Genomic DNA, 25,453 nt, shown 5'->3' on the forward strand with positions numbered 1-25,453 from the left:
ACGTCAAATAGTTGGACTAAGTAGTTAAAAGAAAGTATTGAACGATGTAGGTGGCAAGAAAATAGAAGACGATTTCATTAGTGAAAAATAATTGTATGATAAGTAAAATATTTTTTGAGAGCTGACACTGAGCTTGTAACAACGAGATTTCTCACTGTGTACGATTTTATGTTTTATAAATTAAAAATAGGAAACTTAATAGGAAGATGGCGAACAAATGTAATTACCCATATAATTATCAACATTTCCACCTAGAATATGAAAAAACCGCATTGCAAACGTAGAAAATGAAGGAAAACGTTAACTTCCAATATGATTGCCAATATAATTATCAATATTTTTAACTTAGAATACGAAAAAATTGGATTATTCGTGGGAAATAACTTTAATTAATTCGATAAATTGTTTACCGTAAACGGTGAAAATCCGCAGAGTTCGTGTAATAAATAATGTTTGATGATTTTCATCTCTGATATTTATCATTGCAACTCCTCAATTTCCTTTTTCTGTCGCCGAGGGAAACGTTAAAGGGAGCCAGATTACGGAGATCCTCGTTGCTCGATCACCGTTGATTACGATTTCTTAGTTCGTTACGACGACTTGAATCGAATGAATGCGCCGGCCACAATTCAATGCGTCATTGTTTGACAGACATTGTTCCCTCGACAGTCTCTCTGCTCTTGATCTTTGGCGTGCTTTGTAACCCTGTCTTCCCGCCAAATACATGCGCCTTTCTACGCCTGACCATCGTCAGGTTGACAGTTGATACCTGGTAGCGTTAAAATCTAACTGGACTTTGTAAACATTTAGATACGAATGATAAGAATCGCAAGAAATTTAATTTCAAGACATCGATATTTTGTGAAAGTGTTGACGGTGAAATTGATTATGCTTTTCTATAATCTCATATCGAACTTTCGATAAAAAAAGGAACGAAATATTTTTACATATGAAGCGGCCAATTTAAAGTATATTTTAACTCGGCAACTTATCTTACAAATAATCTGCGTATGTTTATGCGCATTAAAATATTTTTGCATATAATTAAGCAAACAGAACCTGGATAGTATATAATTTGTATCTACTAAATATTATAGTAATTAGTGTACTTCGAATATTTTACATATTTTTGCATATTATATGCATTCCATGAATTTTTATAATTGCGAATTTCTCATAAATGCATAAAAATCCACGGTATATTTATAAAACTAGTTATTTACAAGTTACTGAAACGTTTAATTACATTTCAATAAATGAAAGATAGATCATTCGATCAAATTATAAAATAAGCAACGACAAGTAGAACGACATACGGAAACGAAACAAAAGTAGATTTTATCGATCGTGGATTGGCAGGAATATCGAATCAATTAAAAAAAAAGGCGAACGATCGAGGCGAATCGAAGCGGCACCCATAAATAGATGGTTTGAATGATAAACATATCGCGATATGGCTTGATCAACAACTTGCTATATGGATTGAATAGTAAGGTCGATATACAGAAAAAAAAACCAACTGAATTATGCATGTCATCCAATCTCCGTTATCAGCCGTGCTAAAGATACAGTGCAATATTGTAGTAATGCTAGGTGCTTGATTTCAAAACTTGTTAATTCGAAAGTTTGCTTTTATTCCTTCCAAGTGGAGTTTAGAACTTGGTGATAAATATCGATGAATATCCTGAATAAAATGAGATGAAATTAGCTACTTCCTTGCTAAAGAAGGCGGTAATTTATAAGAATTATGGTAGATTTATAGTAGTTAGTTAATGACAGTTTGCAACACATATCCGCATGTAATTATAGTATACAATAAATTTCCGACATGTCCAATTGTTGATTTGCAACAAACGATTGTATGAAATACGGATATTCCAAGTTAATTTAATTTAACATTAATCTCTATGTAATCTCTATGTTATTAATATTCTTTGAATATTCAAGAAAGTGAGAAAACATATATTTAATGCCAAAATCAAGTAAAAAGAATTTTAAACAAAGTAGTTTTTATATAGGATTTATTGTTAACATATCGAATTTAAAAGTTACGCTTTTGTAGAAGACAGGAATTCTAACTCATCACGTTCTTTCACCTGTGATCTGCGAATAAACGAAATAGCGTTTCTAACGGCAGGAATAAACGGTGCATAGAGAAGTTGCACTGGCGAATGAGATACTGCAACAAGCCGCGGGTTCGTTTATCACTGGTGCGCTCCAGATGATCCTCAAATTTATTGAGGCCGATATCGAGAAATAGTTTCGCGGAGCCATAGGCATTTTCCAACGAATAACGGCACAGAAGAGCAGCCATACGCGTAGTTAGATAAATTAACGACACTATTGGCCTTGTACGACCAGTAATCAGGAAATTTTTACGCGTTTATTACTGCGTGTGCGCCAGACTGGACTCGATTAACTCCTAAACGAAATAATCGACCAAGAGGTAACCGAAATCAACGAGAAATTAAAGATTGCGTAAATGGTAAATATAATAAAAAGGTGACTAAAGACGTGGTACGTCTGAATAAAAATGTTATTAGAATATTAGCAATCCGGTTAACAAGCTCATTCGTCTTTCTCAATTAACAAGTTGATCAATTTTGCTAAGCGTTAATATATTACATTAAACAGAGGGAATAAGATGAAAATTGTAAATCAATAATATTTCTTACGTTACCGCTAGTTATATTATATATCATTTCGTCGTCAGCATTATTCTTTTTTTTATTATTCAATTTGTACTTTACAATTTGTCCAACTGAACATTTGGTAAATTTTCAGCATTATGAGCAAAATTTTTGGAAAACATGTGTTGTATAAACATGAAGATTCAACTGGAGTCGAAAAGGTCTTTCCATATAACGTGATATTATAAATTTTATAAATATAGGGAAGGTATTGAAAAAGATATAAACAGGACAAAATGAAGGAACGATTTTCGCTGTTGAATTTTTCCCTTCAGTCAATTATGGCTATATACATAAATATCGTTTGCATTATCAAAAAGATTATAATTCTGAGAAACAAATTATTCCTGTAACGCGTTTTGCTAATTTTGTTCGAATAAGATGCGAAGAAGCATTTCCATGTTCTTATCAGAACGCAGAATTATTCGAAATTCTTTGATACTTGTCGAAATAAGTAAACTGCAGGAAAGATTATGCACAAGCGATCAGGAGATCTTAAAATTCGTCTCTTAACATGTTAATGTGTACAACTTCTGATTTTCTCGCGCATACGTTATGTTCACCGTAATTGCTTCGTAGAACCGAATGAATTGCGCTAGCGGCAATACATTTATGATAACGGAGTAATAATACTCGTGATGTCGTGTCATGAGCAAAGGTGGTGGTCATCGGATTAGCATCTGTCGGAATTATCTCAAATAAACGGGTAATTAAAAAGAAATATTTAATTCTATATAATTTACTCTTTAATTGTGCCCCTTACGTGGATGATCTTAATTGCCATCGCTTATCGAACGTTGCACCTCGCGATCGACATAAAAAATTCTCGATATTTGAGCAACATTGTATTGAAAGAAACTCATACTTACACGCGAGCAGGTGTCCTTCGTACGAAGATACAAAATTTCTCGATAAGATTAACAATTTAGCGGCGATATATATAAGGTATAATTAAAAGGCATATTGATAACGGTTTGATACTCCAAACCAATACTCCTGCACCAAAATGCTTCGTAATGGATATTAATGGATTTCAATTTGCTACGTTGAATTTCGATTCTTTAATTTCGCAATGAGACGCGTAGCAATATGTTTAACATATTACTCATTGTAGTATCGATATTGTTATCGAAATATTTTCTAACAGATGTTAGATTACCCTGATTAAAATTTTCATTTTATTAAATGGGACATTGATCTGTCAAATTCTAACGAACATAGAATATCGATACTTTCATGGTAATGGAAGTTGGAATGAATTTCAGGTACGTCTTTGCCTTATAGCAGAAACTGCTATCCAGGATATTAATTTTTCTAAATTGGATTTTGATTCTTCAAAATTTCAGAATTTAATTCTTCGAAATCTGCAACGAACGTGTCAGTTTCATTATCTTACTTAAATATAATTAATCTTATTGTTTTATTATTCTTTGTCATTTATAGAAATTATTTTTCTTACTTTATCGTAAAACATATTTCATATACCAATGATAGTCATACGTTTCTTTCTCTCTTGTTCCTAACTTCAAACCAACATAAGAATGTTCTTTCTTATATTTACATTTCCAACCAACCTCGTGGCCCACCTACGCGAATTTCACATAAAAGGGTTTCATTCATTAGCCTCTTCGCATATGTAGATCAGTCTGCTTGGAAGGTTGTTTAAACATCGATCTACAATAATAGGATATCGTTCGCTATATGATTTTACATTTGTTATCCCGGATGTAACACATTGTATCTAACTGCGACTATAAAGAATGATAAAAACTCTTGTGTTATTCATAACGAATAGTTTTTATACGGGTAAAAAAAGTACAGTGTAATTATTGATTAAATACGAACATGAATATTTCCTGCATTTATTCACCAGAGCATTTTTATAGACATTTGAAGAATTATTTATGAACAACATTCCGTACGTCGCAGTAATTTATACCTGTGTGCCTCATATTTCTTATATAAGGTGTCTATTATCTAAGTGTTTTCTGTCACACGGTGCTAGATTCTATGAACAGAACTAAGAAAAAACTTTCATACAAGTAAGAACTCATAAATGTTTCATTAAAAAGAAAAAGATGAGAGTATGAAAAAAAAAAAAAAAAAATAACAGATCAGTTTTCTTACAAACAATATTAAACTCCACGGTGGATACGACGATTAAGATCATTTTCTTGGAGTTTCAAGATTATTACATATATACACGAACGACTAAAAATTTGGAATTTTACTAGTTACACTCGTACTAAATCTCTTGTAGATTTCTTCACTAATTTGCTATTAACTCTATAGATGAGTATAACAAATTCTTTTATTTCAATAGATTTGCAACGAAAGAGTTTTCTAATTCTTTTAGTAGAATTTCGAGCTAATTTTTCGATTTAGATTCTATGGTATACGTTGTAATAAAAAACAATTATTATTACTCCTGAAGGATTTTAAAGCACTAAATTTAGCAAGCAAGAATTATTAATAGTACGAATATTAAAGATTCGTAATGTATTCATTGCAATAAAATGCCATTGACACGAAATTCGTATCATAATAAATATACAACATTAGCATTCATTGAATTTAAAGGATATCAACAAGAAATTTGTGTTCTAATAAATATTCAACACTTTGAAGTGAAACATACCTAAGCATCGTCAACCTGTTCCTACGCTTTAAAAAGACAAGTCTAGTGGTGTGTTTGCTGTTTCTTATCTTTGGCATAACATTCTAGTAAATTATTTTATGAACCTATGCTTACAGTAGCGAGCAAGCAAATGTTCCAGACATATGTAAATGAAATGAAAAATTTCATAATGTTACAAACAAAATTATAATCGATAAAAGCACCGAATAGACATGTTACATATAAAAAAATAAATAATCGTTGTCGATTTGGTAAAAGATATTTCTACAGAATTTATTAATATTAATATACTTACACAGCTAACAGTTTTACATTTTTGTTTGTTCGTCACAGAATATGTCACTTTCTTTTTCTTTTTACTCATAGAATAAACTAGCACCATTTGCTGAAAAAAAAGCGTGGGACACCCTGTATTTACATTTTCTTTTAGGATATTCGAGACGTTGTTTCATCGGAAAACATAGTCGCGTAATAAAACGTAACATGACAATTACTAGATGTTTGCGATAGCTTGTTGAAGTGGCTGGACAGCCATTAACTTCTAAATTTTAGGTGTGGCCCCCAGATCGGTTGTTAGCGGTAAACGTAACGAGAGATCCTCGACGAAGATACGATATGTTGAGTAAATACCGGTCGAGAGTGAAGTAAATGAGAGTGGTTACGAGAATATTACAAAATGAAATGTTTCCAAAATGACGTTCGCGTCATTATCATCGCAACCATGTCATTAGCCCTGCAATTAATTATTAAATAAGTTACAATGTTCAGGTTCGGAGTTTTTATCGCGTGTTTTCATTACGATATAATATTAAGTTTATTTCGTGTATAATTAACACGTTTCAGCAATCATCTACAACGGGAGGGAAATCGTGAGACAATTTTGCTGGAAACGATCGTGTCAAAGTATAATTGTTCCCTTAATTTCGATGTTTGTTGAAATTTCATTATGTTATGATTATGTACAAATTGTATACCGTAAGAAATATTTGATAAGTGTACTCTGAAAACAGTTGCGGCTTATTAAAGGTAACCGTGAAATTGGTGTGAAGTAAATTTGCTTCCTGAAATGGCTCGTTAAAGGCGCATGCCAAGAAGAAATTATTTTTTGAGAAATATTCAATTTTCGAAATATTCTATTTTGAATGGATAGCTACATTATTTTTAATAGGTAAAACAGATTTCAGCCTATGTTCTATCTCATTAATAGTTCATAAAAATGTTAATTTGCATGAATATCCGCGGTTTACTTATTGTAATGTAACTTAATATATAATATTTATAGCAAATGAAACAATTGCTATTTCAATTCCATTTATTCTATCGAAGTATGAAATTACATAAAAACTCTCGATCTACTTATTCAAAAGCTGCTCACTTAAATCACTCACGTTAAAAAATGTAACCTTCAAAGTAAAAAAAAAAATACAACAACGTCTGGAACTGGAAAGATAGCCTAAAAAGATGCACGAACTGGATACATCACGTATACTGTCAAAAGATCGCCATCGGCGAAAATGTTCGCACAGTATCGATCGTATCGATCGTCGATCATTATATGGCGTGATCAACATGTGCACGCGCGAGTCTACCTGAAAAGACAAACAGATCCGTAGCTACGCAGTTCGTGCATTCGAAATCGATTCGTTTTCGAAACGCATCTGCCTCTATGCCGACGTTGTTTGTGTAATTTTAATCGAATGATTACACAGCACGTGTCCAGATAAGAGGTTGCTGATTATCTGCCGGTGAAATTGCACTATGTTCCATCGAGAAGCAACGCAACCGGCAGTTAAGCCGTTTTTGCGAATTGGCAACGTCTTGTTATTTCGTGGCTATTTGATTTCTGGATTAAGGACCAACGATGATTAAAAATTTTGCCAGAACTCGTAGAACAAATTTTTCTTGGAATCTCTGCCTCGATGAATCCTCGTTTAAAATTGATATGATCGATGGATATTCACATTTGTCAAGGGAATTAAATTGATATAGTAATATTAATTGCTTTGTACAAAGTCTTAGATGAAAGAGTAATAAGAGTAATAGGTAAAGATAAAAGTCGAAAGAGCTTTTAATAATATATTCTGCTATATTAAATGTATAATACTCTTGTATTAATATTTAATTCATTCCATTCTCGATAATTAAAATTTGTTATGAGCATAATTCGGTAAATTTTTAAGTTGCAAAGAAGCTATACAATGTTGAATGGAAACAGTTAAATTTAACATTGGATTTGTTAATATTTCAAATTGTTCACGCATATAACTCTGTAATTGTTTAATCTGCGAACGAACTTCGTCGTGTTAAATATGATCTTTTTAATATGATGCACGTGGTAGGTAATATTTAGCATAATTTATAGATATAATTTTAACATATATATACGATGCAGACAATATCTATTGCTATTTTTTAAATATGTATAATTCGATATGATGATATTTCAATAATCTTTAATTGTCTACTACTATCAGCTATCTCATCTGTATCTTATTTTGTTCATATATTTTAATTAACATATATGATTCAGTAGAACGTAAATACTAAATGATGTATAACTACATACTTGTATTTGCATAGAAAAGGTGGAAAATCCCAGGCCCGGGTAAGGCGCTTTTTTTTGTAATTCTACAATTTATACATAATCAGTTATATAATAACTTCTTTACTAGGTATCGCATACGTTATATCTTTATTACGCTATAATTTGCTAAACGACGCATGACACGAAGTAAAGGACAACGCACATAGGGAACACATTGTGCAAAGATAAATATAGGAAGATAGCAAGAACACTCTTTATCATTAATCGTAATCTTCCGTTTTTATGCAACATATTACGAGCCGAAGTAATTAAGCCCCTTGTAACACACAGGAAATTAAATTTTCCTATATACTGTCCATTTTCACATGCCATTTTCGTAAAATACATCTTTAACAATTTCATCGCATACCACATGTTACTATATCGATAAGTTTCTATACCAAAATGACTGAATTTAGATTTTTAATTTTTAGAAGATTTTTTGAGATTTTTTTAAATTTTACGTGTTTCTAAAAATATTAATCACGAATTATCTTGGAATTATATTTCTAAGAACGACTCAGATATCTTAAAATAACTATTTAATTTGTCCTCAGTGTCTCTTATACTATACTCAAACATTTTTATGTTAATCAAATCCTTGAAATATTACAAGTTTATAAGTAAGTTTTTTAATACTGTTCCCGATCTTTGCAAAATTTTATTTTGTACAATATTTCTGACAAGATTATTTTTTGTATAAACACATTTCTCTCGCAGCTATTGTACACGCCAATTTAATTATACATCGATTTCTAACACCTAAGGGAAAAAATACTTATCTCCATTATCAACCTTAACTTCATTGAACACAATAGCACTTTACCTATCTATCATGTCGCTTACTCGCCTCAGTGTGCTATTACTATAAATTACTATTAATTATGCTCTGTGTCAGTAGAAAATACAATCTTTAACACGATCTACAATTTTAACTTTCTAACAATAATTTCTAGCTGGTCTAGTTTTCACGATCTAACGGATCTTTATGGAGATCTTCGATCGATTCTTCAGAAACTTCATAACTTCCTGCTTAAGGAGGCACAAGTACATCTGCGATCTTTATGTTGAAGTTACAAACGTCGGAACGTTAGTTGTCTAATTTGGAAGCAATCACGAGAACTGTCTTACGAACGATTAAAGAAACGATAGCCGGTCATCGATAATATCTCGCGATCAGGGACACTTATAAAAATCGATTTATACAATACAAGCAATCTTCGAATAACATGGCTAAATTGCTTCTGTACGATAACAAATTTTACAGTGCTATAAAACTTGACTGTATTTAAATAATTTATATCTATTTCGATACATATAATTATTCATAAATAATTTATATTACAATACATATAATTTATAATCTAGTGTCTTTAAAAAATGCCTGATATTCTTAAGAATATTATCCTCTACTCTTATGAAAAATCGAAAATTTATTGATATTGTCGACTTGAGGTATGGCAACAAAATATTAATATCGTCTTCCATTTAATAGACAAACGAGGAGATGCCATTCGCCTTCTAACAGTCGCCATAGGTAGATTTGTTGTACGCTAAAAGATTAGCTTCTTTGAACCATCTAATTTAAGAAATAAAATACAGTCGATATCTTCGTTGCTTTTTGAGGAAACATCTCGCAACATTATGTTACAGTCACCTTGTACTTTGACAACAAACAAAATTTTATATGCATAAAGTCTCACTTCTTCAGGGGCTCCAGTAATTAATCCACCGGAGGCTTAACGAAAGTTGAACAAGCCTTTGTTTTTATTGTAAATCATGCCACGTTTCTCTCAAATTTACCGTACAGAGAAAACGAAGACATCCAATAAAACTTTTTTCCACGGATATACAGGTACTTTGGAAACATTATGAGTAGGTTCACTGTAGAAATAAAGGTCCGTAGCAGACAAATTGAATGGCGCGCGAGCACGCAACGAATGGAGATGTTCGTATATGCACGTGGGCGTGTATAAACGTTCGGTCAGTGAAATCGACGACGTGCAAACCTAGAGAACACGATGTTTAGAAATACCACACGAACAAACAGACGACGTACAGCAAAACGAAGAGTCCGAACTGTTATCGAGGAAATGGAATATCTCGTGTATAATATATTCGAATCGAAAACGTTTCTGAAAAGGCAACCAGTCGCTTTTGAAATTTACCACAGCGGAGTTTGCGAACGTTTAGAATGTCGTTTCGTAATATTTACGTTGGCAACGTGTGTAGAAGTCGTGGGCAATCCCGAGGAGGAGCAACGCGTAATTTAAGCAGGAGAAACATTGTTCTAGCTAGATAGCTGGATAAAAAATTCTGTATATTTTATGCATTCAATGCACCGCCAACGCGAAACATATTTGTCGTGCTGGCGACAAGTGTTTTCTTTCGCCTTCTCTCGATTGCTATGTCGATAAATATTCCGTTATTTTTGCGTCATCTTTGACACGGTGTATAGACGTTGGTAGCAGTCTTGGATATGGTATGATGATCGAGCTAAGCGTGTTATCCTTTTGAATACATATGCAGGGTTGTTTCGCGCGAATTGACTATTTTAACGTTAGAAGTACCAGCGTTTTGTCTGATCTTCGTTATTTCTTCGAGGTAATCATCAGACTAAGTAGTTGGTTATAATTTTAAATACATAGAGATTTACATATTTTTCTGAAGTCAAAATACTGCCAATGATTGTATTTAGAGATAGAAAATAATATTTGTCAGGTTGTCAGAAGATCAATTTAATTCAAATGGTATGAGGTAGTATTAAGTAGCTTCATTATTGAAGCTGGCATAAAAGGGTAATGTCAGAAAATAATTCTTTATAACTTTATTAATTAATTTAATTAAAAAACGAGAAATAGAAAGAAATTCGGTAGACGAGATATCGACAATGTCAATATTTGTCGAAACTTTAGATAGAAGAAAAGTTAAGTTACATATAAAGAATATAAAGAATATATTTCATAGGATATTATTCCAAAATAATTTGAAATTGAAGTTATTCGCATACTAATGTGATACAACTTTCAGTCTGTAAATATTTTTTTACCGATACTTTTATACAATACGTTACAAACGGACATAGATTGTCTAAAGGAACTTAAACGAACACAAACGTGTGTACAATATAATGCTTTATTCCACATAACACGAATATTATCACACGCGATTGAGATCTCTTTTATTAAACGCCTCTTTTCTTCCACTTTATTCCAAAGCATTCGTGCCATTTCATTTAAGAAATCACATTTTTACATCAACCAACTAAACTATGGCCATACAATTTTCTGATATTTCCCTTATTAGAGTGCGTAATTTCTATCCGAACGCTTCTGATTATATCCAATTATTCTAATCTCCGTACAAAACTATTCATCTTAACGAGAGACTAAGAAGAGACTAAGAAGACGAAAAGTCGGAATATTCTTGTCGATACCAATTAACCGAAACGTCCAATTTAGCGCAGATTCTATTCGAAGCGATTCGCGATACAAACGGGAGAAACGAAAAAACGTAGGGTTTGCTCGGCGTGTCGTAAAAGGATCGACAGATCCTAGAGCATACGCGAGGAAGATTACGCGCGGCGTTCTTCACGATGCCTGCAACCCCTTCTCATTAGAAACTCGTAAAACTCTCGAACGCGGTGTGGTCGTGGATACGAGCGAAAAGGATGAGATGGGAGACAAGAAAGAGTGAGAGAGGCAGAGAGAGGCAGAGTATACTTGACGAGAGAGATATGAAACGTAGAGTGAAGAGGGAGACGAACGTGGAAACCAGTTTCTTGGGCGTTACTCGATCCAAGGAAGAACGATTTCTTTCCCACGTGGAAACGCCACGGATAAATATACCTGTGGCTCGAGCTCCTTTTATAGGTGTGCGCGATTAGTCACTGGGAATTCACGGGTGCACGTGTGCTTTCTTCTTCTATCGTGGCCTGTTCTGTTCGCCGCGAGTATTTTTAATTATTTCTTGATGGTCGCCGGACGTTGTTGCATTCGATATTAACAGCCCTGATAAATCACTGATGTTACCTTCTTTGGAATACGTTGATACGTTAATAGGAATTAAGAGAAGAATGATTTTTGTTTCCCGAGTTAACGAATAGAGAGAGAAGATGAAATTTGTAGAAGTTGAGCATGGAATTTTTGAGATATCGGAAGAAATTTCATTTGTCAACTAGATTTCTGAGAACGTTCAGGTGAAACAATTGTTCGTGATCTTATGCAATCATGATTGACAAGGTACGTTGCTGGATTAATGAGAAATTGGTATTAGTTAAAGTAATATGAATTGTAAAAATATATTATGTTGTCTATACCTTATTTGTTTTCTTTAAAGTTAGTATGATTTTAAGAAGAAACACAGAGATTAGTTACTTGTTAAATTTTCTTAAACAATAGTAACACGACGCCTTTGTTTCATACAAGTAAAACATGGAGATTAATTTATTATTAAATATTTACGATATGGTGAGAAAGATTTGATTCGTTAATTGATTTTAAAATTCTTCTAGATTTTTCTTAGTTTCGTTCGTTTTATGTGTAAAGAAATCTGTCTCAAAACAGCCTTTATATCAATAAAGTATCGTTTATATTCTTGCTAAGTCTTCCAAATTTTTATATCGAGAAAAGTGAGTTAATTATATTATATTATATATATTATATTAACTATAAGAATAGAATACTAATTTTTCCATTTTTAAAATACATATTTGTACACCTGTCACGTCAGATAATTTGGAATTTACGAGAGTTCTTTAGAACGACAGCCACCATTAGCATCTCAACGAAATATTCAAGAATAATGAGTTTCAATTTACTATTTTTACGAGATTCGGATGTACCATATTATTTCATAGCTTATGCAAATGCAAGAAGAAATGACGGAATAATAGTCATCGTGATTGCCTTGATAAGATTCATAGCGTAGAGCTACCTTTCATTCTCGTGTGAAAATTCCACGATCAGATGCACCTGTGGTTCGCGACCCCTTCTTAATTGCATACGAATAGCCGGACTATTTACATTATTACTTAGGTTTCCCGTTTTACAAGCGTTCTTTGCGATAGATCACTCCGCATAACATTCTACCCGCTTTGAAACTGATACAACTTTCGATCATATTACGAAAAACGGTAAACGATAGATTCATATCTCTTTTCAATTTGAAAATTTCTCAGCTTCTTAAAAGATATTTAGATAACATCTTGCTTTCGAGCTAAGTGAAATCGACTTGCATAAAATACAAGATTATTCTATCTTTTGGAAGTTCCTGTCATTGGTATTACCAACTTACATTACTACAGATATTATCAATTTACAATAAAGTTTATTTAAAGAGACGTGAATGTACACAGGTTCATGGAAATAATCGAATTCGAAGACATCTTTTTGTAGACACCTTTTGTGAACATATCAAATATTTTGAAATTCCATTAATATCGTTGTGAGATTCGGCAATCATTAAATTGGTAAAGTTTGAAGTTAATCTGAAAACAAAAATCATGTTTAAACAGTCGATTATCCATTGTATTAATAAAACTCAATATTCAGAGAGACCATCTTTGTCACGTATATATCTAAGATGGTTATTTATGTCGTACACTAATTTTTTACTATATGTGCATATGTTTGCAATAAATATCTTGTAATCTATATGTACATTTCCAGATTGGTTTTAAATTTGACCAACATAATGATAACAGTTGCGTCTCATCTCGTGCCTCGTGTTAATGAAATATCATGTTTTATACAACACAAACGATACGGATATAAAAGATTTCTATGGTGAGTGTTCAAATACCTTCGTGTGCCCAAGTAACTTCCTATTAAACAATCGATGTACCTCAAAATCATATTCTTCAGAAGAAATTCCGCGATAATTTTAGTCTACTTTGAGTAAAAACTGTATAGAAGAAAAGCAGCAACACAATTTAAATATTTCCATCATATTGCAAGCTCTTCGATTAAATTGAACAATCTCAACGGAACCAATTTTCCGAGAACAAAAACAGTCTGCTCGCGCAAACACAAACCATTTAAATAGTGAACATCGCAATTCCTCCATCAACCAAAATCTAATTCCAGCGCGAAATACCTACGTGGACGAGTTGCATGGAACTGCAATAAAACATGCATAGCGGACCGGTAAATGGGGTCATCTGCCTCGCGATATTCACAGTGGCTGGCCTCTGCGCGTTTCCGTCGGCCAATTCAACGTCCATTCTTCTTCGACGTTTCCGTCGTAACGTAAAAAAGCGACGTAACAATAAAAAAAAAAGAAAAAAGATGAAAAAAGAGTAACTTCGGTAGTGGGAGGAAGCGAAAGAAACAGAAGGCAAGAGGAGGAGACGTCAGGTTCGTTAACCCATCGCGTACACGGGGCATCCTTGCAGAAATGCAATTCGCCAGCTGACGATGCGCTTAACTGCAATGAAATGATCGTGATGCAGGACGTACGAAGAAAAACGAGAGAGAGAAAGAGAGAGAGAGAGAGAGAGAGAGAGAGAGAGAAGAGAACAGAGGCGAAAAAAACAGGAACGAGAGAAAAGGAAATAAATAGCAGTGAAAGACGGTAAGGATAGAAATAGATATAGATTCTATCGGTATAGAAGCTATATAGATATAGATATAGAGAATAGGATGAAGGAAAGGGAGGAGCATCGATGCATTCGATTTTTAATTTCTAATTATTGCGTAATTACCCTGCACTCAGACCCTTCGGTCGTATCGTGTGTGCAGACCTTATGTCTCGATAGAAGCCCTTAGTTATGGGTTGCGATAATTGCCAATTTCCATCGGGTGTTCTTCTAGCTTCTATTAGCACTCGCGCGTGTGCTGTTCGCATCTAGTTCTCGTAACCTGTGCTCACAAAGCCATGGATGCAGCGTCGAATTTTTATGGTTCTACCGGAAAGTTGTTCCAGTGTGGTTACCCGGGTCTAATCGATTACACGTGCTTTCATTTCGCTGCTACGAATGGAGGAATGTCAGTTTTATCGGCTCGAATGGGCATTCGCGTTGCTTGAAACAAATGTAGATGTAGCTTCATTCAGTCGTAGCGAGGCTGCGATCTTTTTCTGGCATTTTTGAATTATGTATAGAGAACACGGAGTGTTTCGATGTTATAATGTTTAATGTTAGACGATAAAACTTGATTGCCGGCTAGTAAAAATGGAAGAGGGAAAGAATTGTAAATTTATAGACGGAGGAAGGAAGAGAGATGAGCGTGGCGCCTTCAGAAATCACGTAGCCCCAAGAGTAATTAGAGATTCAGCACGGCGGCAATCGAATGATAAAATCTGCATATCTTAGTCACGACCGTAGATACACGTTTATCATAGACAACTTTTATTTGTGCGTCATTAAACTGGTAGCTCCTACTGTACGTAACTAATTGCGTATACCATATCCGAGAGACGAAATTAACCGCGGACGGTTAAAGACCGAATAATAAATCAAGTTGGCCAATTATTAAGCCGAACATTTTCAGAGCGTGGAAAGTAAGCTTCAAGTATATTCCTGCGAGTTTAATTAAATAATTTATCATAGCCGCGCAACACTATAGAAATTAAAAAGTCACGGGCTATAGAGAGCAAAAGTTACAATTTCTTATTTTCATTCTTGTATACTCTTGTGATGTGTTTAAACTAAGTCGTGGAATACCAATTGTTTTTATCGAGTTCTACCATTAGCAATTTTGTTAGATTTTACTTTACAATGATTACAGTTTAGTTTGTGAGATTAATGCGCAAATATTATAAATTAGTATAGCAGAAATTATATAATAAGTTCCAATCGTTTTTTAAGGCTTTAATCTTATATCATAAATCATTCTTTAAGAAAATATATCAGATTTCGAACCTTAATATTTCTATCGAGCACAATATTATATAAGAAATCTTCAAAAATCTTTCATTTCATAAATTCCTGTTCTAATTTCTAATAATTTTTCAATTATGTCACATCGAACATTGATACAATCATTGAATATTATTTACAATGAATAATCCCTATACATTAATACTTCAAGGAACAATACACGTCGTCGTCATTCAATGAATCGAATTCTTCTTAATTTCTCAGAAAAAAAGGATTAGTTTTATTCTCATTAATATAACGAAGAAAATACTTAACAATGTTTGGTACAAAGTAATTCTCAGCATATTTTTATTTACATTACTTTATTGAAACGATTAGATACTTCCAAGTTCAGTTAATTTATAATGTCCGAAATGTATTAAAGCCTTAGTCTCTTATCTAGGAAATTTGATTTAACACTTCGTTAACTATTTTTGCGGAATATACACTTACACTAAATATCTCATAGCTCCAACATACATAAATATCATCAATCATGATAATCGAATCTCATAACATTGCTAATGGAACTTCAAAATATCCTATATAATACACATAATACACCACTGGCCATAAGTATTATAAGACTTACTCGCTATATCCATTGGAGAACCGAAACAAAATTTATTTTTTATTTAGTACTTGATGCTATAAGGTACACATAATGTAAATAAAATAGCTAGGAATTTATGTACATTTATAACAAGATATCTAGAAATTTATAGTAATAAGATACTTAGCTTTATAACAAGATATCTGGGAAATAAAAGCGAGAAAAAGTATTCAATTTGTATTAAATATCAGTAGGTGTTCTAATATGTACTTATAGCCAGTAGTGTAATATTCATAAAAGGTTTTTACACTACGTTCGAATATATTCGTGATCTACCTGAATTGCTATATACATATATCCCTACACCGTGCCACAACATCCTCAATAATTTCTTCCAACTATTAACCAACCTCCTCTCCATTTACCCCCACATCGAACCCAATTAAACCAAGCTGAACCTCGATGTGAGCGTCGCTTAATCCGAGACGGGCGCAAATCATCGGGATCGCAGTCGGTGCAGGCAATATCCACTTTGTAATCCGTGCACAGGCCGGCCGTACTGTGCACGGATGCACGAGGAATCGCAGGTAGATGCACACCGGCAGCCCGGATTCCTAGGTGTGCGCATCTCCACAGTGCGCTCATGCTGCACATGCAACACGAGACTATCTGATTCCACGGCGGAAGTCCTGTTCTTGCTCAATAACCTAGGCGATCCGCGGAGAATAATAATTGTTCCAGAGGGGTCCTGGTCTCTCTCTCTCTCTCTCTCTTTCTCTATCTCTATCTCTATCTATCTAGCTATTTATCTTTCTCTCTGTGTGTAGAAATACAGCAGGTGGAAAATGCTGGTTGCGGCAACTCGTCTCTGGATTTGTGGCCATCGTCGTGGTCGCTCTTGTTGTTTGCCGGATGCGAAATGAAATTTCTCGATATTTGCGCGCGATGGGGTTGCTGGCGATTTACCCGGGGAAAATTCAAATCGGTTTTGTTACGATGAACGCGGAATACGTGAAACGAATCCGACGATCCTTATCAGGGACGCGGGAATTATCATAATTGTAATTGACGTCAAGTCGGTGAACTGCATTCGATTCTTTGTAGTTTAATCAGAGACTGAGGGGAACCACGCCAGGTCTTTTAATAATTTTGCTTTATTGACCAGAAACGGAGGAGGTTTAATGAATTGCTTGAGATGCTCGTGTACAGTGATATGTAACAGTGCACTCCCCTAATATAAAATGAACTACATCGTATTTTAATTTCATTAAAATCCTTGTCACTGATCGTCGAAACTGATAAACTTAATATGAAACGATCTAGTAATTAATATACAAGATAACATATATAGGCTGCAGACGAAGTAGTTGTTGATCAATTTTATGTTACAAAGTTGTCTGTAGATTTTGCGGATAAACCTGTGTTTTTTTATCTTCCTGAAAATTTTCAAGATATGACTCGTAATACTAATTGCAACGTTATAAATAGTAAAATATTACATGCTTTAGTAACTGTACCTTTGGCTTTGTCAATTTATCAGGTAGTTTTAAGAGATTTACACCCTTGGACAGATAATCTTCGTTACGATAATGTCATATTAAAATTCACCTGTTTAATCGGAATGTGACATTAATATCAGAAACTCAACAAAGATCAACTTGTCATGTCTTCCTTCTGTAATCTTCGTATGCAAAGCATCTTATAATCCATTACAAGATCTGTAATTAAGCTTTCAAAAAAAAGTCAAAGGCAATTCGGTTTTATCTTCGATAGCACATCTCTTTCGTGGAGTTTGAACTAAAAGTAGATTCTCATGTTCGATGTAATGATTCTCGTGATTCATTTAATCGAAAAAATGACAGATAGTCATAACGCCTTCGGACGGCTCATAATTTTTGGAAACCGATTCGTAACAGCTCCAGATGGATGGCCGATAATCGAAATGGGATAATAAATATCTTTCAAATTAGCCGATCGGTCGCAGGTGTATTACAGGTGCAATACCTGTCGCCAGGAATGACCGTGCATATGGGGCAGGTGATCTTCTCGAAGAAAAGTTCCCTCAGTGATCTAGAATCGATCTTGATGAGTTCTTCACGGGCTAATGCATCGATAACGAGCACCGACGCCTTAAATTTCGTTGTAGTCGTCGTTTCGACTTCGATTATCCAATCGTCATCTCCCTCTTCCTCTTTAACACCCTTTGAATCCGTAAGGTTTCTCACGATTAGCTACGCACGAGTTGTCATATTTTACTAAAGTATTATGTTATGTTGTTCCAAAACAATTTAGATAAAAATATAGGGGAGGATTCACCCTTTTTGGTAATTGGAATTTCAAATTCAAAATTTCTGTTATGTGCGTGATGGGTCACCTGCTGTTGTGAAATACGATTGTTATAATTGTCTAGGTTGTGTTAGCAGAATGTGTTCTGTATATTTAACTTGAAGAATATGAAAGAAGAATACGATAAGTAATATCTCTTATTTTTGGTAGGAAAGTAATTTTAAAATTTAATATGTAGTTGTACGCATTACCAAAATTTTCTTTTTATTTGTTTTTGAAGGTGAAAAGGTATTGCTCCACCCTCTTTGTAATTTTAGAAATATTACTTGGCACAGTATTAAAATATTGAAGCCAGTTGCAACTTTGCTTTTTGCAAAACTTCATCAACTTAAAAGCTATTTTTAAAAGGTTCGCTTATATACAGGGTGGTTGATAACTGGTGGTACAAGCGGAAACGGGGTGATTCTACGCGAAAAAAGAAATCGAAAATATACAATAAAAATTTTTCGTTTGATGCTTTGTTTTCGAGAAAATCCACTTTGAATTTTCGCTCGGTACGCGTGCGGTACGTTATAACGGATCTCACTGTAGATCGTTGTCTCGATGGAAAAATTAAAAAAAAAAAAAAATTAAAAAAAAATTATTGTTCTATATTTTCGACTTCTTTTTTCGCGTAGAATCACCCCTTTTCCGCTTGTACCACCAATTACCAACCACCCTGTATATGTATATGTATGTGGATCTAATGGAGTGCTTTCACTTCTTCTTTCTAGAAAGAATTTCTATAAAATACTTCCATTTCTACTTGTATTATTAGAAACACATATATAACTAGCAGTCTGCGTATCTTCATACATTCGCGAGAAATTTAAAAATGCAAAATTGCACATAATACACGGAATAAAACATTCTATACACGTAAACAATTCAAAATACAGTATTCGTCACAATCTTCAGTGAGTGAAACAAATCTTTCCATAGATTCTATTGCTTTAACTATGTTCACAAAAACGTGAATCGCCATAAGCACAATCATACTGAAATACTCTACACTTTTCGATAACTCTCATTCTCGATTCTTCGGGTTTCAACCGCGTTATTAGTACGTTGCACCTTGTGAAGTGAAGTGGAATTCACAAAACGTTGAAACAAAGAATCAGGAATATGTCATCTAATCATCGTGAAAGTATAAAATCTAAAATTCTTCCAATTCATAACGATCTTTTCTCCAAACACCCTTCCTAGTTTCACACACGACTTTCACTCTCGTTTTAAAGTTCCACCGTTGAATACTCGAAATTCTGCAACTTTCTCCAGCGCGCATTTAAAACCTGTCTCTAATCGCAACAAGGTAGAGATTTCGAGAAAAAGTTCGTAATGGAAGACGGAAGTGAAACGGGACGAAACAGAGGCGGCGACGGACGGCGCTAATTATCGATCATTATGCGCGCTGTGGGCGGGTAATTGGGATTTATGTTCTCCACGATAATCCACGAGTAATATGGAAGAGAGGGTGAAGGAGTAAAAGCGAACGAGGGCGGCGAAAGTCCGACTTAATGTACCATAGGTTTCGTTTAATTGTTATTTACGTGAAACGATCACGCTATTCTCGGGATCGAAAGGTGGCAGGAGTGCAGAACAAGTGGAACAGATAGAGATAGGCAGGTAGGCACATTGTTGAGAGAAAAGGAGAAAGAGAGAGAAAGGGAAACTGGCTGATTTACTGAACTAATTCGCGACAATTATCAGGTGGAAGAAATAGTAGCCCGAATCACGCGGATCTGTAAATCTTTCGAATGCCTCTCGCGACTCGTGTAATTCGACTGTGTGTGCACGCACACAAAGAAGATTTCGTTGATATCGCAGAAAATAACGAACGAGGATTTTTATTTTTTATGACAGGATTACTTACGAGAAGAAATTATTTTGATGCGTGTGGTAGATAGTGAGTTGGATATTTCTACATTTACTTTAGCCTTTTAACTATTTCCGCGTTTCTTAGGTCTTGCGCGCGGCAATGGTTGTAATTTATTATAATAAGAGGAGAGGATGTAGCTGTTGTGTTGTTGGTGCGAGGCAAGATGATAAATGGAGAAATGGAAAGACGTGATTTTGACGATTTTTTTGGTTATGAATGTGTTTAGCGATATTTAAAGATTGTTACGTGAGCGCGGAAGATCACGTACAGAAGAATATAAATGGAAAGAGACTCTTACGTATTTATTACTCGACATACTGCAATGTAAGCACAATGCAATATGTCAGCAGGAGATCTTTAAATAATTTTTCACTAGAAACTTACGTACAAGTCAGGGTACTATCGAATACATAATAAATTATTCAATATTTCTGATATTTTTGAGATGCATTTTGATAAAAAAAAAAGTACATTAAGGATTGATTTCAAATTGATATTTAAGAATACATATATGTAGATTTGTTATAAAGATTTATCAAGCCTGGTGTGAAGTTTTTCTTCCTAACATATTTGCTATACAAAATTTACAATATTTACAATAAAAAATTATCAATTTACATTATCAACACAAGATTTAGAATCAATACAGATCATAAGAAATAAGCTATGGAAAATCCTGCAGAAATATCAATTTATCATACATATATATATATTGTCGATTAATAATGCTGATAATGTCAATAAACATCGAACGGCATTAAGTTTCAATATTTTTCCGATATCAAAGTTAATATATAATATTTCCAAAATAAATTAAAATTAAAGGAGAGGTCACAGTCATCGATTCTGATAAAATTTTTTCTGTCGAATCTAGAGCAAAAGATAAGCCATATTCTCTTTTTTTAAAAACCATTTACCTTTAAAAACCTCTTAGCATAAAGAATTTGTAGACGTGTTTGGTAACAATTTTCAATGTGTAAAACACATCGTGGAAAACAAACCTAACTTTTACATAATTATCTTTATTACTTCTTAAATTATTACATGTTTGTAGAAATGGAAATACAGCCACTTCATTATCTGTATTCTGAAGAAAATTCAAGGGTACAGCACACGAGTTGCCCCACCATATCAGAAAGTATTTTATAACAATCCTCGTCTCATCAAATTACAAAACAGCAAACAGATAAAAGAACGAACGTCTGATACAATGATTTCGCATCGTTTATACGAAGCGTCTGCACCTTACGCTTTTTTCCGGTTGCCGTGTCGCCGTCAGACGAAATGCCGGAAGTTTCGATACCGGCTATTCGCCGGTGTAAAAGCCACGACAACACCGAGCAATCCACCGGGCAATAAAATCGGCGACGAGCAGTGAATTCGTGACACGACGACCATAAAGGGATTTATGCGCACGTTCGAAAAGTACGGGCGACGAGGTCGTCGACTACACGGCCACGACCACGGACAAGAAGAAGATACGATAGCAAACGATAATGATAGCTAGTCTCCTGTTACTCTTGCCCTCCAGTTTCATCATAGAATCTTGCAAAAGTCTCGACAAGCATAAATTTTGTCATAAATAAGCATTGCACTTTGCGAATGTGTCCCGTTTATAATCTAGAAAAATCCTCAAAATCACGTCTTTTCATTTCTCTACTCGTTACGCAAGTAGATACAGACGATAATTACGAACCTGATAATGGTTGAGCCAACTAAGCCAACCAATCACGATATTTGCGATGTAGAAGGAATATTAAACGTTTCTCGAGAATATTTATGAATTGAAATTATCTCGACTAGAAGTTGCTTGTTCCGTTTAAACGATTAACAGGAGTACAAGTCGAGTGTGGCTACATGGCGAAATACGGTATGACGTTTTATGGCTTCTAGGAGCCTGACTGAGGAATATTGTTCCCGGGAAGTGGACCTGGATGTGGTTCGTGGTTGGGAGAATGTAGAGAGAGTTGGAGATTTTTGTGTTAGAGTGTGGAAGGAATTATGATGCAAGTTATGACGAAGTTGGTGTGCCTTTGGTGTATTTCGATGTTTCGAGTATAGAACGATCGATGGAAAATGTAGTTACGTGCGAATGAATTTTTATCGTTCGAAGAATGAAAGGAAAATTTAGTCGATCTTTTGGAGACATCGATAAGCTCGAATTCTTACGAGATACTTTATTTAAGGCACTATTCGTAAAACCAAACATATTTCTCTCCTTCTTTATCATCAGTATCAAAATTCTAAGAAACTTTTAACAAAGATTATATAGGAAAAAATCAATTCTAATTCTTCTTTATACGCAACAAAAATAACGACAACGATCTTTATAATCTAAATCGAACATAAATCAAGAATTTACAAACTTACAAACTAACAATAAAGACAGACTAATAACACTTTGGCAATACATTTAGTATCGTTATTACATTTGTAACGTGAAACAATCGATTATCAGATGTTTTCAAATGTTTCAAAGAAATTCGAATATTTGAAATAAAAGGATTCGATCAAATTCAACTGGAAACCTAACCAGCCCCTATATTCTCCATATTGAAGACACAAGCAACAGTAATAGAGGAAACAAACGCGAGAAGAACATTGACATATCGCGTGTTATCGAGAGACAGAGGAACGGCATCCTTTCGAAAATGAAAGAATCCCGATGGCTTTTTTCCTGCTTTTGTTCCGCGCATCGATTCCGTCGAGCATTCGTATCCCGACAACTATTTTACAAACCACCATTGAAACAGTGCTGTGTGGATCTACGCTCTCTGTGTGGATCTACGCTCTCTGTGTGGATCTACGCTCTCTGTGCGGATGTGTACGTGTTTAAGATCCGGTATCGAGAGGGATGACGAGAGAGCGAAGAGAGAAAGGAAAAGGGACTGACGCAGTGCGCTGGAAGGATCAGAAAGCCAAAGATCCCGAAGACAGGCACAAAGGGCAGACACGGCAAAGAAATTGCATCGCATGCTAAATCTCGGACGTCAATGCAACCGCCTAATCAATCTTCAATCGACACGATTGATTCTCTCCCCTTTCAACCGGCGACTACTTGATCTCGACGCCTCTCTTCGTCGACGACCTCTACCATCTCGACGTCCCCCGGAAGCTGCACCTCTCTGCTCTTAATGCACGCTCGTGTAATGCTCGTCGATAATGACAGGAAGGAGCGTGAGTGGCAAAAAATATGCAGATAAAGTCTTTACAGTGAAGACTTGTTTGATAGATTTTTATAAACTTTTAAATTCTTAATAGAATTCTGGTTTGACATGAGGATAAATATAGAGCATTTCACAGAACTGGTTTAGTGATATCTTTAGGAATGTTTACGCGTACAAAAGAATCTTATGGAACAATATATGGATAAAGAGTACTTTTAAATGTGAAGATGTGCCTGATGAATTTTGTTTGGCTTTCAAATGATGGATGTAATTTTAGTTTGACATACAGACAAATATAAAGTATTTCGCAGTACTTGTCTAGCGATAATTAAATTTAAAATTGTTATACGTATAAAAGAATATCGTAAGGCGATGCCAAATATTGTTGAGGGGAATATACGCAGTGGAAGTGTTCCTCTAAACCTTCTGACGATTTTGCTTTAGATTTTTATCGCAACTTTGCAACAACTACTTTCTTGTACGAGTATTATAGTGTGTAGTATAAATAAAATTTATTCACGATAAGATAAGGACTTTTAATGGGCAACAAATATTAAATGAATCTTTCAGCATATCACCGTAATGAATAGAAAGTTGAAATTCGAGAAAGGATTAGATAATAATTCATTGATAATAATTCATTGAAAAAGAATTTTTTGTCTAGCGGTGTCAACTTCTAATGGCCTTTAAGAAGCCTTATGCAGCTTTTTTTTGTTACGAATTGAATTATGTTTTTAAAATTGTTTCATACCTGTACGTATATTTTATATCGTTAGTTCTTCTCGTTTAAAATCCATCTTACACTTAATATAACAATGTGTAACTATATTCAAAATAACCATATCTCTCTTTCATTAATCCTTAATAGCATCTTTTCGATCCATCCAGTAAAATACAAAATCTTTAACATTTAATTCTGCATTGTCCAATAAAGTCGTTCGTGGTAGCAGATTGAAATTTCACGCGATTCAGTCTCTCGAGCCTATCGATATATTCTACACATACTCAAATGCAAAAAAAAAACAAAATCGAAGAAATTCTTTTCTCTTTTCAATAAGTCACAGGGCACGGTAGCAATTCCTGGGCGATTTGACGTGAAATGGTTCGCGCCTGTTCGTCGTCGATCAGCAATTGAGCAAACAGCGAGTGTTAATAAAACGCGTCGAACGCAGCCAATCCGATTACGGGCTTGAAATGTTCACGTATCGAGGCATTCGTCGCCCGGCTCGAAACTCATTTTAATCCCGTTACCGGCCGCGTGATTTACGAGCTCTCCATGTAAATTGCCTCATTCTCGAATGTCTAATAAAACGTAGAAAAATCGTGCAAACTCACCGCGCCGATTTCTCGCCCTCGTAACCCTGCAGGCTCCTGTGTTCATCCAAATAGTCGAAGAGGTTTTCCAACTCGGTGAGCTGTTCGTTCCTCGCAGCGGTCGTCTCCTTCAGGATCTGCAAGAGAAAGGGGGAACCGGTCGTCAGGACACGTGGTTACGATTCATGGTTAACCGGTTAATTCGATGTAAAAAGGATTGATAGGCGCCACGAGTTATTGTCTCGAACGGTGACTGGCTGAGTGTCTATTCGTGAAAATTTTTAAGAAATTGAATATCTTGTTCCGAATAGAGAGGCAAGAAGGCGTGGAAGCGAAAGGAATCGCTAAAAGAAAATATAAATATAGTATGGAATTGTACTGTTGGGATGTTTATTCTGACCTTTTACTATAACCTATCACCTTTATTTTCTTCGTGAATATCGTT

At 34.6% G+C, this 25,453-nt stretch overlaps 1 protein-coding gene and 1 long non-coding RNA gene across 2 annotated transcripts in view; one reads left to right on the plus strand and one right to left on the minus strand.

Moving 5' to 3' along the window:
* The window catches only part of LOC138180715 (UPF0489 protein C5orf22 homolog), a 509,128-nt gene that overhangs the window by 130,250 nt on the left and 353,425 nt on the right, over nucleotides 1–25,453 (minus strand). The window contains exon 4 of the mRNA XM_069114807.1: nucleotides 25,030–25,145. Within this exon, the coding sequence (XP_068970908.1) occupies nucleotides 25,030–25,145 (116 nt within the window). The remainder of the gene's footprint in view (nucleotides 1–25,029; nucleotides 25,146–25,453) is intronic.
* Nucleotides 1–25,453, plus strand: part of LOC138180720 (uncharacterized) — a 102,348-nt gene that overhangs the window by 72,698 nt on the left and 4,197 nt on the right. The window lies entirely within an intron of this gene.

This window comes from Bombus flavifrons, chromosome 1 (assembly GCF_040668555.2).
Source record: "Bombus flavifrons isolate JBK064 chromosome 1, iyBomFlav1_principal, whole genome shotgun sequence".
Lineage (NCBI taxonomy): Eukaryota > Metazoa > Arthropoda > Insecta > Hymenoptera > Apidae > Bombus > Bombus flavifrons.